Genomic DNA, 11,506 nt, shown 5'->3' on the forward strand with positions numbered 1-11,506 from the left:
ATCAACTTCAGACATGCAATGACTCAATAGGCTTATTTAGCTCAGTTCATTATTCAATTTGTTTAAAAATCATAAATAAAACCAGGCTAACAACTGAAACATCACAACAACCAAAACCATAGATTTTTTAATGGACATTTACCACTGACCTTTCGACTTCGCCCCAGTCCTTGTTCTGATACACTTCATATGTACAAAAGAAATATAATACGCAAAGGAAATCACAATACACTTTGGTTCGAATTTGTGCCCAAAAATAAAAATTAAGTAAGTACTACCAGTCCATTGTTGAACCTACACTATCTTATTTTATGTCATGTCTAAACCAGAAATAATTGACGGACGTGGACCTCTGCAGAATATAAAAATACTAATAATGACAATAATTATTTCAACAATTTAAGTTTATTTAATTTCTGTGTAGTCAAAATATATATATTAATGAATGACGTATTTGTATCTTGTTTAACATACACAAGTTGTTAAAGACCGTTATTTGTAGCCCATTGGAAGTGAAAAAAACTAGTATGAGTGTATTCAGTATAAACTTTCACCAATGCAACCATACTCAACTGATTAAATCTACATATTTTTATTGATAAATCCAATATGAGTCATTTTCACGTGTAATTGATGATATATCAATAAGCATTGAATTATAAAGACATGCTGAAAATTTATGACAAATGACCACTGTGCTCATAAAACAATTGTCGTCAACATTTCTAGATGCATCAACTGTTGCTACATCCCAAATGCAACATTTATAAGCGCAGCAAATGAAATGATATGCAAATAAAAGTATGCACAAAATACCGCTACGATAAAGGCGTGGGTTAACTTCAAAATGATTTGTAAAAGAAAAAAACACAAAACACAAAACCCAAGACCCAAAAATACAATATACATACATATTTACAAACTAGACAAACTTTTATCTGTATTTATATTTTGATGTTGTCACAGTTAAAAATTATAAATTTATTTTAAAATTCGATTTAGTACGAATATGTGAAAAACCTGTCAACATCATTTCCAAACACGAACTTCGAACTTTTTGGAAAAAAGTAAAAACGGTATCTTGAAGTTAGCAGAGTGTAGGTGTCTCCATGACATACGCCAAAATGTGCCGAAATTGATAATAAAACGGTTTGACAAAGCGATCACAACAGCGGTCACGCCAACAGATATCAAAAGAAACTGTGTTTATATGACACGATCGGCGCTAATGTATCGCGTTTCCTCATTGATGTTCACTTAAGCGATGGGAAAGCAGAACTCAGGAAAACCGTCTTCTTCATTTATCAAATCGAGTAGGAATAAAATAATTTTAATGCCAGCTGTGGCTAGCCTAGATTACTCGCAAGTCCATTGCTCTTTGCAGCATGACAAATGCTGCAATTTTAATAAAATTACTACATAAACACAATAAATCCCCTAAAACCAACTTTAAGCATAACTGCAATATATTTTTGCCCAGCAGAATAAAAAATTATTTTCACTGTGCATAATTGCAATTTGTTATATTTACAAATCAAATTTAAATAAATTTTTTTTAATTGAGTTACTATCACTGTAAACAGGCATCCTGCTTGTAAGCCAAACGGAAACCGCGACCAACATACTCAGCGTCGCTTCGAAAGGGTAAAATTATGGGGCCGGCAGATATATCCTTTATAGGTGCATTTGAAGAAAAATCTTCTATTTCGGTACCATCATTAAAACGTTCTCCGCATAAGCGCACCTGATTGATTGCCAAAAAATCATCGGGGCAATTAAAAATGCCTGCTCCGGCCTGTCCATCGGGCACCAAGTCATTAGATTCTTTTTGGCATAATTTGTTTTGCAATTATAAAAATAATTAATTAATAACGATTAATAAATTATATAAATGTAAAATTTAAAAAAAAATAGTAAGATTCATAAATTCACTGCACTTAATGTACCTTCATCCTTATTAATTATTTGAAAATCCAGTTGTTCACCACCAAGCTGTTCCATCGTGTAGGTAACTGTGCAGTAGTCCTTGGCACGTTGCATGCAAATTGCATAATTTAAGTTATTCTGAAATACGTAATAATAATCTGAGTCTAAAATATTTTGTCTGCAAAACTACTCCCATCTTCTTGTTTTACCAAATATGTGGCCTCCTTATTCTCAACGATGGTGCCTTCTATGTCATAATTAAACGACTTAACCACACCTGTTGTATCTGTGTAATATTGTAGACAACCTTCAGGTGCAAGATTATCTTCCAACTAAAAATATGCATAAAACTTTAGTTAATGATTAAAACGAATAAAAATTAATTACATATGCATAAATTGTGATTCGAGTATGTTAATAAACAAAATAATTATCAAAATCACTTACTAAATTTATGTATTAAAACCGAACACTAAAATCCGTAAATAATCTGCGATTATACAATAAAAATTTTTACGTTGAGATTTGTCTTGAGACAAAATATGCATTTCTTTTAATTTTAATTTTTCACTCTCTTCATTCATTTAAACATAACTTACCTGTGTTATTTTAATATTAAAACTTCTACCCCCTGTTGGTACTTTTGCAAAAAAAGACAGATAAATTTTATTTTCCAATGAGTTTCCAACATGTATATAAACTATAAATAATCTTTAGGAACTATAATGAATTAATATTAACCTTCAAAAATAAACTCACTATGTTCTCCTGTGTTAATGCCACACAGAACTGGCACTGCAAAATTTATATTTTGTCCCGACACTATAAACTGATCATCAATGCAATCGCCATCTGTAGGCCGATTAATCTATGCAATAAAACATTTTAATTTTGCAATGATCATAGATTAATAGACTTTTACTTTACTTCAAACATTAGTAAATCCAAACGCAGTTGCTGCACATTTTTACGCAAATTCACAATCAACACACAAATCATCATTTCACGTACCGGATTCGGATAATTCGGACTCTCAAAATAGACAACTGCTTCGTTGGTGGAGTCGCCGCAACTGGTTAAGACTATGCAGCATAGTAGCTTCAATAATAAAAAAGAAATTGCAAAAAAAATTTCAACAATCTTACATATGCAGCAAACACCCACGCCACCAGCACATGACTCCGTCGGTATTCCACCAAGGCTTTTGCACTCAAACTCATGATAACATACGCCATGCATAGTGCGTATGTCACCCATTTCCACTTCACATTTACTATTTTCAAATTTAATCACCTCAAACAAACTGAGAAAGCCTTTACTTTTGTTTTTTATTGCTGTACCAGGTCTTCTATGAAAGAGATTTAACTTTGCCGCTGATCCATATACCAAAATATTCTTCAATTTATTCGGTAGAAGGGCAGTTGGAAAGGGATTTATAGGTTTCATAATAACTGTTTTCATTGTGGTTGAAATGGTACTCGTTGTTGGTTTCGACGAAGTAGTAGAAACATCTGGAGGTAATATGGTTGTAGATGTTATGGGCAAAACTGTTGTTGTTATATCTTTCTCTGTTGTAGTTTCTTCTTTTAACGTAGTTGATTCTGGAATTACTGTTGGACCTGAATTAACCATATTCATTTGTGGTGAATTATGCAAAAATATTTTCGATTGTAGTAAGATCGGACTAAAACGCAAACTATAACGCTCCGCAATCCTTGTTTTATCAGATTTATCAACTTCACTTTCTGCATATATATCGTTTGATTCAGTTTCACTATCAACCACATAATCTCGCAACCAATAAGCATTCCTTCGCGTTGTCACAAAATCACTAGACGTTCCACGCACTGCAAAGAACTCACTGATAATAATTATGAGAACTAATAAAATTATTATCGCTTGTACATTTGTTGAATAAACTAACAACATTTTGAGCAGAAGCATTGTCAATAACTGTGTGCATTGCATTGCAAACTATGCCAATATAGGCATAATTTACTTTCATGGTCCAAATTTCTATAACTCTGCAAACTCTTTCTCGGCATTATTAGAGCATTAATTGTCATTTTTGCATCTGGCATTCATTTGTTACAGCCTTCACTGTGTGTTGTTTTCTTTAATGTCTCGCACTTGGTCACGCTAATATGATTCCGCAAGCAGCTTTACTCTATAAAATATTTTTCTACAAATCATTGCTGAATAATTATAGTCGCTTTCAAGTTCGTAGACATATACGTATAGATGATATATGTACGTTCATTAATTAATTTGTTTTCAGGTTTCATTGAGTGCCGACAACTGCAAATACTAACTTACCTACAATACCATCACTTCTTCTCAAAACAACTCCTTGACGAACAATTAAAGGGCTTCAGTATAGTGCAAATTTCTCCACAAATGTGGTGTCTCAACTTTGTTCATTCCAATAAATTAAAATCAGCTTAAGCAAAAAGTACAGAAACATCTACAAATTGATATCCAGTTAATATATTCAAACTATGAAAAAATCTAAAATTTAAAATTGCTTGGAAATAGAGACAATAGCTCGATAAATATCAATAGTGCGAAGTTGTTAATCTATTGTTAATCTATTGTGAAATAACAATTAAAGCAATAAGCGAACAATATGTTATTATTATTCTGCTCCACGAGTCTGTTACTCGTAATAAATTTGAGTAACACTGTGTATATACAAGTACGTTCCACTCAAAAATTTTTTAATAAATGACAGCATCTGAGAGAGCGTAATATCCCTGTCCAATGCTACACAGACATTACTCGTACATTTGGTCGACAAAACTCCTCTGCCTAATCCTCCCCGTGGGTGTCGACTGGTAATATACAATTCTGATTGCAGGCTGTTCTAGCTAAGAATTGATGTTTACTCTGATTCATCGACGTGAGGTCTCTGCGGACAACAGAGGTAATGATACACTAAGCTATACCAACGGATTCTTTTAGATACTTAGGGGCTTCCCTTGTCGGATTGTCTACTGCAGACCAAAAAAAAATTCTGTCCAACGGCCTTCACGGCCAATATGATTTCAACGGCAACAACCTTGGCTATACAAACACCGATTGTGTGATTTTGAATTGTCTGAACTATGAATTATCTGAACCCTGGACTGACAGTCTTAGTATTCTGTTACCTCATTACGTAGAGGTGAAACTCTGCGTTCGGGCTAATGGTTTCAAGCTAATGCTAAAGCCGCCTCCGTCCCGTTAAAACCATGACTGGCCTCAGGAAGCGCTCAGTACCCGTCGCCGTTAAGTTAGTGGTGTAGGTGAATAAAGACGCTTCTAAACCGAACCAGATCTTTAAAAGACAAAGGTCTCAGGAAGAAGAACCCCCTCTTACGCAGAAACCAAGAGATCACACTGTACCAGTACGACTGTACAGCGAGGTTGCGAAGGTCAATCTCATTATAGGTGTCCTGGATAGGAGTGCCGAGAAGAGGATAATGCACAAGGACAAATGGAAATGGGTGTCTGCCGCATTGGCAGGCATTTTCCTCCAAATGGTGGATAAAAACCTAGGACCTGCTCCCTCCTGCGAAGATGCCGGCTAGCACCAAGGACAAGTGAAATTAGTTATTTGCAAGGATGCGAGATCGGTTACCTTGTACAAGACAGCCGTCTCTAAAATTGGAAAGATCTAGCCTGGAGCCAGACTTGAAACCAAAGCCAGAGTTTGGATCCCAACCAAACAAACTGACCCTGAGCAATTTCTGAAAATCATCAGGATCTGCAACCCCAAGCTTCCAACTGAAATATAGAGGGTAGTTAAGTTAGAGCAGCCTGTTGGACCAACCCGACAAGCTGTTTTTGTATTAATTACGGAATCGTTGAAACCGCTATCCAAAGCTAAGTTATAATTTCCTATGACTTCGAAAAGATATATCTCAAGGTCTATCGTACCGATGCCATGAAAGAACCGGAGAAGATTACGTTCGATCAGCCCTTGCTGGAAGAACCAGGTAAGGGGCCAATGTTAAGACAGCAGACTAGTGAGGAAATTCAGAGCGAAGACCTGCCAAATTAGATGGAGGTGGACTCGCTCTCTCTCTCTGATGTCTGAAAACAAATCAAATGCGGGGTCGGTGACCAGTCTAGGCAACCTATTCGATGAGAGTGGACTCCTAGACTCGGATGAATAGGCCGACAAATCGGTGGTAGAGATTCAAGTACCTGATGAAGGTGCTACAAATTAATCTCCACCACTCTAAAGCTACTTTAGCAATTCTTCTAATCCACCTTGCACAGGGTGGAGCTGATACGGTTCTGATCGAAGAACCATGGATACTGGAAAACCGGATCTATGGAATCAGAACAAATGAGTATAAACTCATCAGCAACACAGACTCAGGTAGACCTAAATCATGTGTGTTAATTAAAAAGTACATTAATTGTTTCCTCTTAAAACAGAAAGCTGTGTGTTTAGAAATAGACGGTAAAACCGTATGGGTGGTGTCATCATACATGGCCTACGACCATATAGGAAATCCACCACCGGAAATACTTAAGCGGCTCGTGATTGCAGCAGCGGATGAGATGACTAGTGTGATTGGAGCCGATTCAAATGCTCATCACACAATCTGGGGAAGCTCGGACATAAATAAAAGAGGTGAGTTATTATTTGATTTTATTCTAGATTATATTCTTTATATATGCAATACAGGAGTAGAAGCTTCTTTTATTTCTGCAGGCAGAAAAGAAGTTTTAGATAATACCTTAACTTTTGAAACTACAGATCTTGAGGTTAAGGATTGGAGAATTCTTGATGAACACTCATTCTCTGACCATCGTTACATTCAATTCTATATAAATCTACAATGTTCAGGAAAGAAACCTTATCGGGACTAACGTAATACCAACTGGAGTAGATATCGAACCAATCTATTAAATCTACTTCTTCTATATCCTGGGAAAAAACTATTATAGTGGTCCAAGGAAATAAGAAATTTTATGAAATCGAGTAGAAACTTGTTTAACAGGGCCAAGAAAAGTAACACGGACTGGGACATCTACAAAGCCAATCCTAAAATGTATAAAAATGAAATAAAAGGAGCCAAAACCCGCTCATGGAAAGCCTTCTGTGAAAACGTGGAAGATTGCCAAGGAGAAGCAAGGTTTAGGCGCATTCTCTCGAAGAAACCCTCTAATCTAGTCTACTTAAAAGACGACGTTTATGGGTAGACACATAGTAGCGAAGAATCGGCGGCAGTATACTGAATATTAACTTCCCAGATAGCGACATACTAAATAATCTTGGAACAAACCAAGGTTCTACATGTGACTCATCTGTGGTTAATAATATTGTCACCAGAAGGAAAATTAAATTGGTTATAGATGCCTTCCTACCATAAAAATCACCAGGCCTGGATAGAATTACACCTGCCAAACTTCAGGTAGCAAAGGACATCTCTTGCAACTGGCTCACACCAATCTTTAAAGGTTGTCATTCTGTAGCGCATATACCGGAAAAATGGAAATTGACAAAGGTTGTTTGACAATGGAATTGACAATGGAGTAATTGAAGTCATTACTCATCATTACTCAGCGCAGTGAGAACGCTAGCAACTAAGAAGTTTAATAGGGGGACTCCACAAGAAGGAGTATTTTCCCCCCTCTTATGACTAACTACAGTTAACGGTCTTCTTATTGATCTAGATAACGCAGGTTGCAAGGGGACAATTTTTAAGTACAATAAGTAAGGTAATGGTGATCTGTCCTTGATTGCAAGGGGACAATTTTTAAGTACAATAAGTAAGGTAATGCAGGGTAATCTAAATAAAATATCCAAATGGGCCCTTCATAGCGGATTATCAATAAATCCAACCAAAACGGAACTAGTGCCTTTTTCTAGGAAATATAAAATTCCAGAATTCACACTACCTATCCTAGGAGATCAAACTCTGACGCTGAATGATAAAGCCAAATATTTAGGTCTCATAATTGATAAAAAACTGAACTGGGAACCAAATGTTGTTGCACGTACTCATAAAGCTACGGTTGCCTTTTACTGTTGTAGAGGCGCTATAGGTAAAAGATGGGGACTCTCACCGAAGTCCATTTAATGAATGTATAATGTGGTGGTAAAACCGATTCTTCTATATGGAGTATTATTTTGGAGAAATACTTTGAATAAGTCAATACTATCTAAGAAATTGGAAAAGGTCCAAAGGACTGCACTGATGACGTTAAGCAGAGCGTTAAAATCAACGTCGTCACTTGCTCTGAATGTTATCTTCAATGTTTTACCTATCAACATCGCTGCAAAAGGCGAGGCAGCTGAGGCAGCTTTACGGATAAGAGAACTAGGAATTGGAAGAAGTTGTGGATGGAAGCATAGTCCCATCCTCAGACAAATTGATTTCATTCCGGATATAGTGTTTACATGCCTTCCTAGAAGGAATTAATAATTCAAGATTTCTGTCCACAATTGTGATCGTAGTACAGTAATCTATACTGTACAATAATCTATACTGTACTACGATCACAATTGTGGACAGAAATCTTAACGCCTTATATTAACTTTATTAACAATATGTTAACTAGGCAGGTTTCATTGTCGATCTGATCACGTATTGTATTGAACTTCTTTGATTGTTTTGCACTTAGCTTTAATAAATAATATGAATTGTTAATGGTAATTATTCTTCACTTTCCTCTATATAGTTTCTATCCAATTTATATCTCAGACTATACTAGATGTTTATATATCAAATCCTAACTCATAATTGAAGCCTTTGAATCTGAGTTAAAAATTATTATATTGGGACTATAGCAATTATCGCAGCATACAAACTAGATACAACAATGATTTTATACTAGAAGATGGTCGTGAAGTTTGTACAATCAATTTAATAAAAACAGTCTAATTTTGTCAGCAAAGAGAATATAGTTCTGATAGTCTTTAATTTTTATGAAATGCATCTCTTGTTGTTTCTCTACAATTTTGTAGTAGAACATTATAATATATTTTCACTTTATTAAAATATAAAGTTTATTATATTCCCAAAAATATATAATTAAGTTTTTCTTTAAAAAACAAAAATCTCTAAACAAAAATAATGTAACGATTTAAAACTATTTTATACACATAACATAAACTATTTTTAAACCCCTACTTATATCCGGATGTTCTACACAAAAATTTAAGTAATGCCATCAAAATTTCATTTCTAATGCGATTTACAAAGTTACATGAAAGTTTCAATTGACAGTTTCTCCGCTCCAATCAAAATTATACACGTTCAAACCACGATTTCAATGTTACCAGCTGGAACGTACTGCATCTGGCGTCATTTTGTGCCACTTGTGCTATTTGGCAAAAACTGGATGCTGGATGCTGCATACTGTATTGTTTCATATGTTCTATGCAATAAACAATATATCGTATTTGTTTTTGTGTATTCGTGGTAAATTTCACTTAATTGACATTTAGTGGACACTCAAAGAGGAGGAAGACAACGACATCAGCGAAATGTACAAGTATTTACGTTCTATGTTGATCAGTGGCACAACAGTTGGAAAATTTGATGGCGTTGATAAAAAGATGATGCAGCAGCATTCGCGAAAAACTAGTAAATGTGTACACGTTCTGGGCACAAAGCTTAAATCATAAGTAATCTCCTATTTGAATACTCATCGCTAAAAGAACAAGTAGTTTTGTCTATGTTTGGCTACACATCAAGCAGCTATTACAATATAATTGATGGGTTATAACCCAATAACGGTGCAATTCAATCATTTGTGGAGTCTTTATCATTTGTGCGTCTACAAATGAACTCATATTCGGACTCGTACTTATATGAATACTCGTATGCACTGAAACGAACAGTGACTTGACATACATTTTGTAAAATTTACTCCGTTTATATATATTTTAGATTTAATTTTTTAACATAACTGAGTTTAATTTATAACAATGCAATTATAAGTAATAGATGAAAGGATAAAAATATTTAATTAATAATACTTAACCTAAATATATTGAAGTTCATAAATTTAATTTTTTCTTTTTTTTAAAATCAAATATGGCGTACGAAATTATTTTTAAATAGAAAAGTTCAAACAAAAAAAAATAATGAGCAACAGCAAACATTTTTTAATTTAATTAATTAATATTTTTATCTGGACCAGACAGCACTTTTGAGTGTTGCTCTATACTATATATTCCTCATTAATGATCTTTGGAAATACTTGTTGTTTTTATTAGTCCGTATATAATTATTGGACTGTAAATGTCAGGCTTCCGGAATTAATATCTTAAATACACAATTTAAAAATATTTAATTTATTGAACTACAGAAAATATCTACAGCGACTATAATCTAATAACAATAGAAATTTTAGTATGACAAGAAATTTAATGTTACTTCAAGAAATTAAAAAAAAATAAATATAGAACAATTACTATAAACAACTGGCTCTTATTTCCAGTGTCAGGTTTACATAAATCTGAGTTCTTAAGAATATAACTAAAATGCTATAATCTAAATATTGTATAAAATTGTTGTTGTTATCTAGTTACGAACTCCTCAACTAATTAAAATTTTATTTTATTTTTTTTTTCTAAAAGGAAACTTTATTATATACTATCAGTACTGATTCTGTATTACACCTTTAGGGTAATATTTATTTTGGAGCTATTTAAAAAATGTAACTTTACAAAGTAGAGGTCTTAAAGAATGAATTTAATTAACATTTAACATTTTTATTTGAATGACCTTCAAAATATAATGACAGTCATAGTTTCCAACGAAGCGGTGTTGTATATAAGAAATCGATTATGATAACCGTAATTTTTTCTTTCCAAGTTGTAAAAAAACAGCATTAAGTCTGGAAGAAACAAATTGGCATCACTTTTAAAAAATATTAAACGTTTTTTTATATAAGTTTTTATTGTAAACACTAAAAATTAAATAATTTAAATGAATAAAACAACATGAATATTAGAAGGGCAAAGGCAAGCATTTTTATCTTAGGTATATGTTTAAATTAATTTATTTATTTATGTATATGAATTTATTAGTAAATGAACTGCTCATATGATTTTAGTGAATGACTAGAATTTTGCATCATATATCCAGTAAACATTCACAATAGACTGATTTTTGAATCACTATAGCACTAAAACTCAGACTTAAAACTTTTTGCGACTAAAAACTAACTCTAAAGTATTTTAAGAGCGTTGTTATTGCTTCACATGTTTTCTTTCGAAAGTTGAGAGTATTTATTTGCAACTCTGAAAGAAAAAACAACGGTTAATATTAAAACATTCTCCAAGTGATTTCCAATCCTAATTCTCCAAATATAAACTAACTTTCATTTTGTGAAATACACAAAACACCCACACAAAATACTAATCAATATTCAAAATTTTTTTCATTGTTTTTTATTAAATAAAAATAAAATAAAACTAGAAAATTCGCAAAGCACTATTTAAATGAATACGAAAAAATGTAATTCACTTTACTTCATGGAATTAATGACAAATAAGCTGTGCTAATGTCACATATAATCTCAAATTAATTAATTACAAGTTTTGCATGACACTTTGGCTTCGGCTTCGGCT

General features: G+C 33.5%; 1 protein-coding gene across 1 annotated transcript; it reads right to left on the reverse strand.

Annotated features, from left to right (window-relative positions):
- Positions 1 to 1,570: 1,570 nt before the first annotated feature.
- On the reverse strand, positions 1,571 to 3,992 carry LOC119675491. Its single transcript, XM_038086697.1, has 8 exons — positions 3,926 to 3,992; positions 3,072 to 3,773; positions 2,854 to 3,008; positions 2,686 to 2,794; positions 2,526 to 2,626; positions 2,136 to 2,258; positions 1,947 to 2,064; positions 1,571 to 1,824 (listed from the first exon to the last, which is right to left on the reverse strand). The coding sequence occupies exons 1-8, from the start codon at positions 3,990 to 3,992 to the stop codon at positions 1,571 to 1,573; spliced, it is 1,629 nt and encodes a 542-aa protein (XP_037942625.1).
- Between the last annotated feature and the right edge of the window lie 7,514 nt (positions 3,993 to 11,506).

The sequence above is a fragment of the Teleopsis dalmanni genome, chromosome 2 (genome assembly GCF_002237135.1).
Source record: "Teleopsis dalmanni isolate 2A chromosome 2, ASM223713v2, whole genome shotgun sequence".
Lineage (NCBI taxonomy): Eukaryota > Metazoa > Arthropoda > Insecta > Diptera > Diopsidae > Teleopsis > Teleopsis dalmanni.

Bases quoted from the DNA above. Each gene is read 5' to 3' on its own strand.
- LOC119675491 (XM_038086697.1), bottom strand. From the start codon at position 3,992: ATGACAATTAATGCTCTAATAATGCCGAGAAAGAGTTTGCAGAGTTAT. The intron at 3,774-3,925 runs GTAAATTATGCC...AGTTCTTTGCAG, and splicing joins TAGAAATTTGGACCATGAAA to TGCGTGGAACGTCTAGTGAT. The intron at 2,259-2,525 runs GTAAGTTATGTT...GCATATTTTTAG, and splicing joins TTAATATTAAAATAACACAG to TTGGAAGATAATCTTGCACC.